At 42.2% G+C, this 14,929-nt stretch overlaps 1 protein-coding gene across 1 annotated transcript in view; it reads left to right on the top strand.

Annotated features, from left to right (window-relative positions):
• The first annotated feature begins 5,211 nt into the window (after positions 1-5,211).
• Positions 5,212-14,929, top strand: part of arhgef7a (Rho guanine nucleotide exchange factor (GEF) 7a) — a 36,433-nt gene continuing 26,715 nt past the window's right edge. Inside the window, exons 1-2 of the mRNA XM_085375286.1 lie at positions 5,212-5,376; positions 10,564-10,647. Of these exons, the coding sequence (XP_085231412.1) occupies positions 5,212-5,376; positions 10,564-10,647 (249 nt within the window). The remainder of the gene's footprint in view (positions 5,377-10,563; positions 10,648-14,929) is intronic.

Below are 14,929 nucleotides of genomic sequence, written 5' to 3'. Positions count from 1 at the left end.
TTATCCGTTACTTTCCTATCAGCTTTAAACAGTCTCATAGATTCACACATATTATAGCTCATAGAAAATCAGCACACATATAGTTGTCTATGCAAGCATGTTCGACAAAGTAAACATGCATCACTTTTATATATTAGTAGTACAGTTTGGCAAAAAGGGAGCCAAATCAAGCACATTGTGTACATTGTTTCACACGCCTCTTATGGCCATAAAGGGACATTCATGTTGCACCTGATTTACGCTCCTGTGTCTTGTTTTGATTTTACTCTTGCTATAAGATCAGGTAAACATGATTATTAGTTTTGCAGCAGGCAGTTCTACATGCAAAGCTTTACCTCACATGGAAAAAAAATCTTTGGCTGAAAGCATGTTGTGAGGAAAATTGAATTTGTCATGTCCTGCTGTAGGCTTCAACCCCTCCACAGAAAATGTACTGTATGTCTGATCATCTCTCTTTCTGACATTTTGGCACTGTGTGTTTGTCTAGCCCATCCATTATTCTGCTTAATGCATTCTGGCCTGTGAAGTAACTCTGGCTCTTGGATGGACTTTGCCTTGTCACAATAAAATATGAGCTGTCTCTCTAGCTCAGATGGCTTTCGGGGGATGCCGGAAGAAGAATGAGATATGGACACAAAAAGGCTGATACGTTAGAGTTCTGACTTCATTGATTTAAAGAAGCACAGGTGACACCATGATCATTCAAACCAGCTATTTCCCTGTAACAGCAGCATATTCTTTATAAAGAGGGACAGGGGGAACATTTTAACTGATTAAATGTGGAGTTTGGTTTGGGCTGCACACACTTCAGAGAACACAGTGTTCCTGGTTTTGTTTATGGCAGCTGTCAAAGACCGAACACGGGAGCAGTCACAGATAACTCTGCGACTCTGTCACACGCTTCAGTTTTGCTTGTTTATGAGCCCACATGAAGAAACTCATTTGATCTGCCAAATGCTGAAGACATCAAAAACTTCGTGCACATGAGAAGACTGCGCTTGTTTGTGAGTTCATGTGTGCTGTTCTTTTGTTTAGATTTGACATGAGATGGACTTGACTTTACAGACTGATTGTGAGCCTTTGACTTTAGCTCGTTCAATGGGACTTGCTCTCTGTATGGTTTCTTTGATTTCAGATAGTATAGTAGTACAGGTGGCATGTGTTTGTGTGAGCATACTCATTTTTATTTACATGGTATGCTCCGTTCATTTCTTGTGCACTGATATACTTATAATGAACTCTGTACTTCCTTACTATCATGTGTAATGGATGAGCTTTTAAGAAGTTTTTGAGACTTCTACATCATGAGTATGATCCCCCCAAACCCCCCTCCCCAAACAAACAAACAAGCAAAATAAATAAATACTTTGTAAAATGCATATTTAAGTGATAAGTTACAAAAAAAAGTTAAATGTAGCAAATACGATAACTAATATGCTTCCAGGCTACTTTTCCAGTAGCCTTGAAACATGTACATAGAAAGAATAGTTTAGCTGACCTGAGAAGGTTTGAACACTGGACTTCCTTTAAAGTGATGGATAGGCTGTGAGGCACAAATCCAAAGCAATGCATAAATACATAAAATGAATAAGTCATCATCAAAATGAAAACTGCATTTCAAGCTTCTAGAAAAGTGTATGGATAAACCAATGAAATATCTCCTCAGTAGCCAAAAAAGTGAGTGAATTGCTAAGATGCTAATAATAACTCAACAGCTGAGTGTAATTAGTGGGAGTAAATGTTCCTATCTATAAATAAATATCTAATAAATAAGCAAACAAATAAATAAACAAACAGTTCGTTTCCAAGTTTATTTGTAATAATTTCCATTTTTCAAATAATGTGAGCAAAATTCTGTGTAAAGTGAGTCCAAATGAACCCAGTGGTTTTAGCAATGAGCTATTTAAGTCCATCTGAGAAGTCTGTGGGAGTACCTCTCTGAGAATCTGACTGGTTTATTCTAATATTACATAAACTATTCCTGGTTCCTTCTGCATGCACACAAAGGCAAAGAGAATGAAAGTACAGAATCTGCCTGTGGAACAGAGTGGAAACTGTACAGATGAACTGGGAATGGAGGGATATGAAATGCCTGGAGCTAGTCTCCACAGCCACACAGTGGCACCCTTGGTTACAGGCCCATGGTGACAGGACCTCAAAGGTACAGCGGTATCCCTCAACGGCTGCCTGTTTAGAACACAGCTTGCCTCAAGAGTCACCCTTCCTGACAACACATGTGTGCGCGCACATGCAGGCATGCATGTACACATTTTCACCCACACACACTCCTTTTCTGCAAAATAAGGGAGATGGAGAAGGTGTGAGGAGAACAGAAGCGGGGTGAGCTACACTGTTAGTGCATTTTTGTACAGTGCTCATATTTCTCTAAAATACAATATCTAATTGATTTAACAGTCCAGCCTCCCTTTCCCCCTCCTTTGTAGTTAATAAATGATCTACTGCTGCTTTATAACAATAAAAACTTCACTGGAGTAAAGACTCTGAAACATCCCTCCGACTGTTAGAAACTGTGGCAGGAATCACAGAATATATAGAAAACGATCATGACACATTGCTTATGGTAATGATGATATAATGATACAGTCATTAAAAGATAGTTGATACATTTTAACACTGTCATGCTTAAATATCTGTACAGCTATAAAAGAACCCCAAAACACCCCAAATAGGCAAAAAAGAAGGAATTATGTATTTATTCACTGTAATGCATCAGTGAATAAATACACAACTCCTTACTTACTCTAACTTGTCAGAGTAAGTAAAGAGTTACTCTGTGTCCCACAGTTTCAACTGTTTTTTTTTCTTTGGTCCTCACTGTTAACATCCCTCCACTTCATAAACTTGACAAATGCCACCGCCAGGAGTCATAAAGTCTGCGCTCTGATCAGTCAGACTGGCGAGGGAGTCCATTTAGAGTGCCTACATGTATTATTAAAAATAATGGATACCCATGTATCAGTAATGCATTGCAGATGGAAGCGATAGGCTATATTGCCATATCAATATTTTGGCCCACGCTTACTTAGAAGTGTTGACAGTTATTAATAAAGTTTTGATGAAAATAACTTTTTTTTCCAGATGTTGCGCAATTTAAAAAAAAAAATCTATTTAAAAAAAAATTTATTTTAAAAAAGTCTAATTAAGAAGCACTTGTACCCATGCTGCCTCAAATTTATACACTGAAGACAAAGCAGGAGTTGTATTCATATTTTTGTGGGTTATTATTAATTGGCTGCTTGCTTACCTTGTTCACGCCGTGTTAGTGTAGCATGCAGCATATAAGCCACCAAGAGGTGTCTCGTAACTTAAGCCAGAAGGCATTCATGCGACGCTGAGAAGATTAGAACAGATCAGTGAATAGAGGGCGCCGCCTCGTGGCCAAAGTGGAAACTTATGCACTCCTCTGCTACAGTGCAGGGTGCAGTGGAAATATGAGAGCTCCCCTAAACGTTTTCCCTGTTGCCTTTGCAGGACAAAAGAAGTGAGAGAGCTAAATAATATTCTCTTGTTCAATAGCACCTTATTTACACATTATTTAATCACATTTCAATGTTCTTCCTGGTCAGTTTGATGCCATATTTGGCTCATTTTCTTCAACCCCCCTCACGGCCAGTTTAATGGCTAACCTAATATTAACATGGTTGCATGATAATGTTTCGGTCTGAGTTCTTTGTAGTTTCAATGTTTTTTAAGATCAGGTGGTTTTCCTTCATCTAATGAGTCTAATTATATGTTTTGAATGTGTGGACGGTTTAGGCAAGTCTTTAAAATGAGACACATAAGTCAGCGTTTATTTAGATTCTCAGTAAAAACGGGATCATCTGGTGGATTATATTTGTTGACAAATCACTCAGTGTGTGCATTTCTCTAAAGGCGTAGAATGAATAGCTGCCTGAGGGCATCTACTGAATCTATCACCTGTTGAGGCAGATGACAAACTCTTTTCGGTAGCTCTTCCATTAAACTCTTCTCAAAGCTTCAAAAGTGCAGGAAAAATAACTGGAATGTCCCCACCAACCTCTCTTTGGGAGATATTTTAGGACTATGTGAGGAGCTGGTGAGGAGGCAGAGCCTTAATGACACCTGTAACCCAAACCACGTTCTGTAAATACAAAGAGTATGAGCTGATGCCCTCAGGGTAAAATTCACAGTGTGCTGTTTACACTGAACCAAACTGTAAACAGAACAGGGCTATTTTTTTCTTTACCGGTAACACTGTTTAAAAGTAGAAGATTGATGTGTGTGTGTGTGTGTGTGTGTGTGTGTGTGTGTGTGTGTGTGTGTGTGTGTGTGTGTGTGTGTGTGAAGCTAGCGTTTTACAGTGAATATAAAAGTTATGTAAAAAAAAACATTTTTTTAAGTAGAACGACTTTTTATTTATTAATTTATTTGGTTGTTTTTTTTATGTTACCTCCAATATATATTATCCTGACCCCATAATTGAGGGCTACACCATAATAGTCCATGCAGCAGCTTGGCAGCATGTCTTTATGGATACATAGATCGGTGTTATGAAGGAGCTTCGGTGAAAATATATTTTATGTTACCTTTCTTCAGAGCTTGTCTTTTAAAGGACATCAGTAAGCCGATTTGTCTGCTCAGCTGCTTCCCATTTTTTTTCCAACTGAGGCCTGTCCAAAAAAAAAAAACCTCCAAAAAACACACAGCTTACAGCAGATAACAACGGATAGCCTGTGGCGTGGTTATAATAAAAACGGATGAAAGGGCAGGATATGCAAAGCCACGCAGTAAAAGCCTATTCATGACACGATAAAAGTGCCCCAACAACTGGTTGGACAGGCTTGTCCCTCTCCTGTGATGTCATCCAATAGACAAGCGGCTGGCGGCTGCGATGCGCACGTATGCAGTCCACTGCCTCGACGCATTACAACGAACCGCACTTGACAGCTTTCCAGGTTAGAGGGGGGGGAAACAGACTTGCTGAATTTCCACAAGCCAGCCGTCATCCGCATCCACCCGAGGTACAGTTCCCCCCCCCCCCCCCCCCCCCCCCCCCCTTTTCTTCCCACAGCACACCCTACACACACACTCTCTCTCATATCATGCATCATATGGTTGGATTAATGCTGTTCCTGTTCTAACGCACAGATGACAGCGTAACCAGGGCGCTGAGCTGCTGAGATACCAAAACACAGCCGCTTTGTTGAATCGGATCTGCTGTGACTGGACATGAATTCGGCGGAACAGACGGTTACATGGTTGATTACGCTCGGGGTGCTGGAATCGCCAAAGAAGACCATCTCAGATCCCGAGGCATTTCTGCAGACCTCCCTGAAGGATGGGGTGGTCTTGTGTAGACTCCTGGAGCGGCTCAGTCCGGGGTCCACGGAGAAGGTAGGGAAATAGCCGACACTCACTCCCCGCTCTCCTCCGCATCCCCAACCGCCCGCCCGCGTCGGCGTGTCTCCGCGTTGCCCAGCACAGGGAAACCGACGCGGTTTGTTGTCTGGCCTCTCTTTCTGCCCACTGATCCATGAGGAAATTTCTTTTGTAGGTCACGGCAGCCCGTGTTATTGTCTGCGATGGAAGTACTATGGTTGCGCGTATGTCAGCGTGTAAAAAGAGGAGAAAAAGGGAGGGGGAAAATACAGGTCGATGTCTGTACCACCCAATAATAATCTGCTCTCAATAACGTAACACTACAGCAAAATGAAGACTGGTCATTCTTTGGGAGCTGTTAGATGCTTTAGAGGCTTTCAAATAAAGGCCTCGACATATGCTTTTAATGCAGCTCTAACCACTCAGCAGATCTTTGCTATCGTTGAAAGAACCCGTTTTATTTTCTCTTTAATCCCGGCGGATGCGGCTTGTATGTCAGTGTATTTTGATAGTGCACGCCGATTGATCCGCCGGGGATGAGGGGCTTTCTGTACACAGACCATTGCTATAAGAGTGGGCCGCCATTGACTGCAAAGGCGCATAGACAGCGATAGACCCTCTCCCTTTTTAAAGAAACAGCGCAGTGTTTGTGTCTGTCAGCTTACCAGCAGCGTCTGCTGGTTTCAGCAACAACCTGAAGGAGGCCATTTGTTTTCCTCAAAAGAGGATGTGCTGCCGGAGGCTATACCTGCACCCTCACAACAACAAATTTGCCTGCCAATGCCCAAACGGGTTTTTCCATTTTCCTCCCTTAAAATGACAAATATCACTCTGGGGTGGAGGTTATGTTTGATCATCAAGCATGCAGGAGAACATCTGAGGGTGGCTAAAAGACAGCCTCCCCCTTTTCTTTTCTTTTCTTTTTTTTTATTTATAGGCTACCTATCCTTATATGGTGATGGGTGGAATCCTGTGTGGGCAAATAATGTCTCAATAATGTTAAATCTACTTCTGTCACAATAATAATGTTCTTTATTTTCATTTAAGTTTTTTTTTGTGTGTGTGTAAAGGCTTGCAGTGATAAAGTAATCACTTATGTGGCCACAGGTATGCCAGCATATGAATAATGTGCAAGCACCACATAGAGTAATGAGCTTTATTCATATTAATAGAAGGAAAACAAAAAACAAAACCAGATAAAAATATGTATTTTCTCTCTCTCGGGCTAATTCTTAACTGCTTTCAGATCCAATGAGCCGAAACTGTAAATGAATAGAAATATTATTATTATTATTATCATTATTGTTATTACGTTTTTTTTTAACCAAAACATGCACCAACCAAATAATGACATATTAGCCAAGTGTGATGAAGGAATTTTTAATACAGTGTGTCTGCTAAATTATTATGATTAATATACACTATCCAAGGAACAATTTTTATTTGAAAAACAACTAAAACTATGAAATGAAGATACTTTATCTATCTACCTATCTGTCTTGACATGTTTACATTTTTTTAATAAGTAGGGTGTCTCTCTGTGACCACAAATTCAGGCTGACCAATCACTATCATTCTGGGCTGCACTGTACAGTATGGCCATGCCAAAATCGGAAGATGTGTGGCACAGCTGGACCATATGTCAATCGTGAAAGCTACCTAAAAAGCCGAAGATGTGAACAGGAGATAGCCCTTTCCATGTGTTGCAGCCCGTGCTAACATTTTACGAGGCCCAAGAGAAAAACAAGATACATTTTGCTCATTAACAGTTCAAGTCACACTAGCTGCACAGAACAAAGGCATGGGGGGCACCATAGTGGATTTAAACTTAATTTAAATTCATGCAGTGACTCCCCATTGATACACCTGTTTCCTTATTTTATGCTTGTGACCAGGTGTGTCTGCATTGCTCTGCCATCACAAGTGAAATTTCCATTTGGTGCTAATAAATCTTGAAGCGTGGCCAAGAGAGAAAAGTTACTACACTCACAGGCCGTTTATAGGAACCCCTTGCTAGAGTCATATTGGCCTCCCGTTCACCTTCAGAACTGGCTTAATTCTTCTTGGTACAGATTCATCAAGGTGCTGGAAACATTCCTCAGAGATTTTTGTCCATATTGACATGAACTCGAGACATATTTGCAACAGATCCGTGCATATGTTGTGACCCTACCATCTGAACGTCACAACAAACGCCGAGCCTCATCAGACCAAACGTTCTATATTTAGTGAGCTCATGTGAACTGGCACCTGAAGTGGTTTTCTGCTCCTGTGGCCCATTTACCTGAAGGTACACTGTCTGGTGCATTCAGAGATGCTGTTCTGCATACCTTGGTTGTAACAAGCAGTTATTTGTGTTACTGTTGTCTTCCCAACAGTTTGAAGCAGTCTGTGCATTCTCCTCTGACCTCTGGCACCAACATGATATTTTCTCCCAGAGAACTGCCACTCACTGGATATTTTCTCTGTTTTTCTGTCCTTTCTCTGTAAACGTTAGAGATGGTTGTGTGGGAAAATCCCAGTAGATCAACAGTTTGTGAAATACTCCGAATAGACCAGCTCCTCTGGCACCAGCTAGTGTTCCCCATTTAAAGTTGCTTAGATCATCTTTCTTTCCCATTCTCATATACAGATTAAACTTCGGCAGGTCCTCCTGACTATGTTTACACCCTTAAGGCACTAAATTGCTGCCATGTGATTGGCTAATTAAATATTTGCAAAACAACCAGTGGACTTAATAAAGTGGCCAGATGTGCCACTAGATACACGCTAGATACAGCTGCAGCCTATTACAGTATGTTTCACAGAGGGATTTCCCTCCTTAGTCTACTGTGTTTTTACAGCACATATCAGGGCTTTATACTAGTACCAACCATCAAGCATTAACTGCCCCCACAAAACAGCTGATTTGAAAAAAAAAAGTCACCTCAGAAAATTACAGTTTCCAACATAAACAAGCGTCCTGTGAAGAAGCATATTACAAAACTAATGAGAAGTGTTTGATGTTGTGAGTTTTTTCCTGTGGAACCTTCACTCATATACCAGATCCTTGAACTGGTACTCACCTTGAATACTCTGTCATTTTACATTTGACATTTTTACATATATTGATAAACTTAGCAGAAAGGTAAAATATAAAGTTTGGTCAATGATTTATTTGTTGTAATAATGCTCCTTAGCAATAAGTCTTACACCTCTGGAAGGCCTGTTTATTTCCCCTTAAATGGTGCGAAATTTATAAGAAAAATGCTTTTGTGAGTTGAGAGGCAGAGTTGAGTATGTAGCATATTTTGCTACTGACTCTTGTTTTGAGCTTCTGGCATTGCAGGTACTGACAATCAGGTGCCTGATTGTCAGTACCTGTGAGCATGGACCCTGCTACAGCGGTCAGTTGCCGTCTCCTCCAAGCATACCACAATTGACTGATCTTGATAGGGCCTGTGCCAAAGGGCAACTTCAAGCTAATGTTTCACCAAACCAAGGTGCAGCATTATTTGGAGTGAATCTTACTACCATTTCCAAACTGACTTCCATATAACAGAGGATGTCAGAGACAGGCTACCAAATGGGTATCCCAAGAAGATGACACCACATGAAGACTGTTTTCTCAACCTGTCAGCACCTAGGAACCACAGGCAGTCTTCTACAGATTTGAAGTCTAGGTTTGCAGGACAATATGGCCGACGACTCGCTATCTAGACAATTTCTGGTCTCATAGAGCTGCCGGGAGGCCTGCCTTTCACTGTCAGGCTCATTTGCGCTTTTGTTTGCAACATGTGCACTGGAACCTGGATGCCGAAGAACGTTATGTTCAGCGATGTGTTCATATTCTGCTTTCAGCATTTGGATTATTGGCTCAAAATGTGGAGAAGATATGGAGAACGCTATGCTGATTGATGCACCAATAGGGTAACAGCTTTTGGTGTATGCAGTGTGATTGTGAAGGCGGGCATCTCCCTCACTGGAAAAACAAGGTTTCCTTTGAAATTGCCTCCAGGTCACTGGAGAGAGCTTGAGATGAGATTCTGCAACCAGTAGCAATCCCACATCCCCACAGTCTGAGGCCAAACTCTATCCTCCAAGATGACATTGCTCACTCCCACAGAGTGATGTATATCAGACACTACTTCAAGAATTTGCGAGTGGAGAGGATGGAATAGCCCTTGTGGGATCAGCCTGGATGTGCTGCTCCTGCCAGAGTGACCAACACAACCACACTGGCAAATGCTGGTCGAAGGCTGGGACGCCATTCCACAGCAGTTCTTCCACATGCTACTGGAGCTCCTGTTTGTTAAATGAATAAATTGTTAAACTGCCAACACGTGTTGTTTTTATTAGACTTCAATCATCCAGACCAATAAACAACACCAAACAAGATCTAATAGCAGAATAAGCTGTTTGGCACTGGCAGAGGGGATCTGGCGAGGGCAACAACACACTCAACTCTGCTGCTCAAACCGCAAATACATTTTCCCCACAATTATGGCAACATTTAAGCAAAATAAACAAGCAAATGTCCTTAATTTTTGTGCTAAGTTCATTCATATTTCTCTGCAAGTCAAATAAAAAGAAACGGCAGTACAGGAATGCTGCAGATATGTTTGACCAAGAACGACTGCTAAGCTTGATTTCATCTATAAAATGTACTAATCAGTAGGCTAAAATAGAATTTATTTTATTAATTCTATGTATTTTTTTGTTAGTAGATTGAACTTTATCATCATGAAGATGATCATGTTTTGAATATTTTACTGATTCAACATAATTTTGCAGTCCTTTGGATAAAATCATATTTTTGCTTACCGACACCGCCCACTATTTTTGCCTTATTTTATTCTTCTTCTTTACGAATTTAAATGGGACAGGAATAAAAACCAGTGCACTCACATGCTAAAGCAACATCAGAAGTTGGTGGGGTGGGGAAGACGGGGAAGGGGGGCATCCCTATTTGTCTACGTCATTTCCCTCGACCCAGCGCTGCACTCTCTTCCACTTCCCCGCTGAGAGGGGGGGTTGTGTTCAGCCTCCCGGAGTGTCAGGCCCGGTCAGTGCTCACACACGGGAGACAGTAGAATGCGCGTCGTAGAAGAAGAAGGAGAAGAAGATAGATTTTTAAGGCAATGAAAGCCGCACGCAACCGCAGTGAGAGAGGCGAGCGTGAACTGGAAGTTTAACTCCTGACCAGCGTTTCCGTTTTTTCAGGTTTACCAAGAACCGAAGAACGACGGCGAGTGCCTGAGCAACATAAAAGAGTTTCTGAAGGGCTGCACGGCTTTCCGCGTCGAGGTGAGTACCCTCTCGGATTTATTTTAGGTGTGCGTAGAGGGGATTGCAATCACTTAACCACGTAGAGAAGCTGTATGAAACGTAGAGTTTGCATGTTCAGGAGGAGACAATGGACAATGCGTCCATGGAGTGGAGGGACGGAGCCCCTGACAGAGAGGGAGGAGGAGTGAATTAGCAAGCGAGAACAATCACCCATCGCTCGGCTGAGAGCTTTGTTTTTTGTTTTTTTGTTTACCGTAAGGTGGATGCATGTGCAGTATTTTAGCCACTTCGGTGGGCTCTGATTGATACTGTGGAAATATCCACGGTCCTCACGCGCAGTCTCAGGAACGTGTTGTGTTTACGCTGTCTGATTAATCCAGATAGCTTTGTCCTCGGGCTCATGCGTGGCTTTACCCTCACCACCATTTCACACTGGCCACCCTATAAACATGTCTCTGAGAACAAGTCACTGAGGCTGGGGATGGTTATGTAAGCCAGTCTTGTCCCAACATGGTTATTAACGCGTTATAATAATAACAATAATAAGGTGTAAAGTCTTAACATGTCCCCGGATTAAGCACCTCACTCCTGGGCCCGTGTAGAAATATCTGGATAATTTTGTATAATTTCCAACCCCACTCTTCTGCAAATTAAGGACAGAGTGCTGTTTATGGCTGAGTATCAGCTGGGGCATAGAGGGGTCATTGAACCGTCCCACTCTGACAATGCAAGTCAGTGTTCCTCAGCATTGCTTCTCCCTGGTGAGTCTTCCAGCTACAGAACAAGAGGAGGAGCTGGGGGAAAAGCACTGTCAATTTGAGTGTGTGAAACATGCCATTTTAGTAGTAACAGACGAATGAAATGCAAGTAAAGCAAGCTGAGTGCATGCATGGCTTTATTGGTAAAGACCTTTGCTTTGGCTGACTGCAGGGACAGGTCCTGACAGCAGTGCTGAGCAAGGATCTGTGTTTCTTTCTCGTATAGTCCTCATCCTATCTCCTCTTTTGTGTCAGGCTGTTACTTTACCTGAGGATGAACCACTCACAAATACCACTTTTTTCTTTCTTTTTTTTAAAGGATGTTCAATCCTCGTGTGCACATGTGTGATCAGCTGTTTGCAAATTGTTTTTGAGTGAACTGTAGAGAGCAGGATTACAGTAATTTGGGACATGGGAGTCCTACTGCTCACCAGCTGCAGGGCAAAGATGGATGTTATCCAGAGCACTGCTGGCTCGGACCCCAGGTAACTGGTCCGATGGTAGATTAGAGCAGTGGCGCTTGCATGTTAAAGACGGGGGGGGGGGGGGAGGCACTGTGCTTTTGCAGTTCTGGCCGACCTCTTTTAAATAGAGTTAAGCTGGACACTTGGCTGAGTGGGGACATCCCAGATTTGCTGCGGTCCCATGTGTGGTTGAAATATCTCACCAGGAACGATGTCGTTTCGATCTGATTTTTAATAATTCTGCTTAGATGCTTGCGACCACGTCTGATATTTGGACGCCTGCTGTTACTTATCCATCAACATTAATGCCTTTGACCACAGGAAGAGGAATCATCGGAGTTCCCATAACCCCTGTGGTCCCTCAGAAAGAGCAAACTTATCCCATCTAGCTACCCCGATAAAACTTAAAGTTCCATATTCCTACAGAAGTGATGATATCCCAAATAGAATCTGGAAAAGGCAAAGCGTTTAGGATTTAGCGTTTTATGTATCTGTGCCATCAAACTGCAATCTTGGTACCAGCTTTTTGAGTGCTTGCCACAGAGATGAGCTCAAGATGCAGCTTTCCTGGAGTCCAGCATGGTTTATTTAAGGTTTCCAGAATATCAGTGTGCTTCGGCTTCAGCTTTGTTCTGTTTAATGTCACTTGGTTGAAAGCTGAAGAGACAAATGTTTTTTATTTTAATTCGTCTTGTTCTTGTGCCACATTAAAGAAAATCAATAGGTTTTTGTCTTTTTAAGCAAGAAATTGTAAAGCAAACGCTGAAAATCAGACTTGTTAGCCTGGTCTTTATTTTCAGTGGATTTCTGTGTTGTGTCAGCTGTCTGAGGGTCTAAGCAGAACCTTGGCAATACGGCCCTTTAATGATGCTATAGAGGAGGAAATACAGTTAGTACAGCTCTCATTACCCCTCTGGCCCCACTGGAATAGTAACACTATGCCAACCCGGAGACTAATAACAAATCCACCTGTCTACACCAAGTGGCAACCCCCTGGGCTGAAAAATGAAACCGGTGAAGTGGCAAAAATTCCTCAAATGACCACTGAAGGGTGTTGAAAAAAGAAAGTTATAGACTCCCATGTTGAGACACCCATTTATAGCAGAAATAAACATGTTTAAGACCAGCTACAAAAAACGTTTTATGTCCCTATAACTGATGTCTTAAAAGCTTGCATTAATAGGGGTGTTACAGCTGCTACCTGTCTGCTAGGATTTGCCAAAACCAATTCATATCAGTGAACTGAACTTAATTGTATTTGTGTTGTTGGTGGCATTAGGAGTAAATGCTACCATTTTATAATAGTTACTCAGCACCAGGTATCTCTCAAACAGTCTATGGTTGCTAGTGTTGGCCACAGACTGAATATAAGTGATGGACACAGTGTTTGGGTCTGAAACATGAAGACAAAGTGCGAGGGCTTTAAACCTGGATCCTCTGCAGTGGCCGACTGGGTGACTCTGGTTAGTTCTACAGTTAAACAACCCTTAGATCCATTGATCTGCGATCTCTGCAAACACTTTCCTGATGACATCATGGGTTCGATTGCTAATCTTACTTCTTAGGACAAACGTGATGATGATTTCGTAAACTGTTGTTCCCATTAGAGTCAGAATTGATCATGCAGTCTTACTCAGACTGGGCAGGGATAGCTCAGTAGGTAGAGTGGTGGCCCCATGATCGGAAGGTCGGGGGTTCGACTCCACTGAACGGCTACCCTGAGGTACCCCTGAGCAAGGTACCCCTGAGCAAGGTACCGTCCCTACACACTGCTCCCCGGGCGCTACACTGGTGGCTGCCCACTGCTTCACTGGGTGAATGGGTTAAATGCAGAGGAACTATTTCCCTATGGGGACTAACACGCACACTTTACACTTTACTTTTTTTTTTTTACTTTTACTCAGACAGCTCCACTCCTCGTTTGTGATGTCTGGTTTCAAAACACCAATTGGGTAACACTCTCCAGTCAAGGCATCAAAATGGGTGAAGTTACAGTGGCTTTGCTCATCTTTTATATACAGTCTGTAGGCTACGCTGATCTGATAAGTTGATTTCGGTTTTATTGTTAAAAATTATCTAACAGTTTTAAGGCACTAAAAGCGAGTGAGATCTTTAAAAAAGGCATGTATCGTGCTATTTAAAGCCTTCAATTTGCTGTAAGCACCATGAATCTGCAAGGCTAAAGTAGCTAATAAGATTTTAAAAACTCTTGTTGGTCTGTAAGCTTGACTTTTTTGTCAGGGGCCTTTTGTCCTGAGTACAGTCTTCATGAACTCAAACACATGATCAGCTGGATTGAGATCAGCTGACTGACTTGGCCAGTGAAGAGTTGTTTGTTGCTGTTTTGCCAAACAGGAAACTGCTTAGCTGCCTTGCCTGTAAGTTTACAGCATCTCTAACGCTGTCCGCCTAATATGAGCGCTTTTGTTTCAGAGTTTTGTTTCGGTGTTGATTTGTTTTCAGTATAATCTACTCGACTCATCCTTCAGTCTCATATTACCCGTAGTATATATGGACCAGGTTGTTCTATCATCCTGTGCAGATAACTGCTCATTTCCTCAGCTGTGACGGTGTGAGAGCAAGTGTATCACTGCTGTAGCGTGCTGAGTCACAGAAGGGTGTTGGACCATTGTTTCAGCCTGCGGGGATCATTACCTGGCTATGATGCTGAGGCTCAGCAGACAAGTCGGAGCTCGTCACGTTAGTCATGTTAATGATCGCCGTGCAAAAATCTTTAATATACATAACTCGTCATGTTTCACCGTGAAGCAAAAGCTGTTGTTTAAACTGAAGAAGAAATCTTAAGGGTCTAAAACTGAATCTTAAGATGTTAGAGAAGTGGCAGCGAGTCTTGTAGCTTTTAATCACAAGCACACAAACACCTACATACTCTATGTTCCACACCACTCACTCAAACAGTCATCCACATTTTCCCTGAGGACATGTCTACAATCAGAGCGGAAGATGAAAGAGACTTGTATCTCACAGTCGCTCATCCTCTGTGCTACCGAAGCGAGAGTAACTAATCACTTGGAGGCACTGCACAGGAAGAGATAGCCTAAGTTAGGGCTGGGCGAT

The sequence above is a fragment of the Diplotaxodon limnothrissa genome, linkage group LG16, assembly GCF_057381915.1.
Source record: "Diplotaxodon limnothrissa isolate DT_005_m linkage group LG16, D_limnothrissa_male_GT1.1, whole genome shotgun sequence".
In the NCBI taxonomy this organism is placed as follows: Eukaryota; Metazoa; Chordata; class Actinopteri; order Cichliformes; family Cichlidae; genus Diplotaxodon; species Diplotaxodon limnothrissa.
Note: the sequence above shows the minus strand (reverse complement) of the source record. Positions and strands in the feature narration are given on the sequence as shown.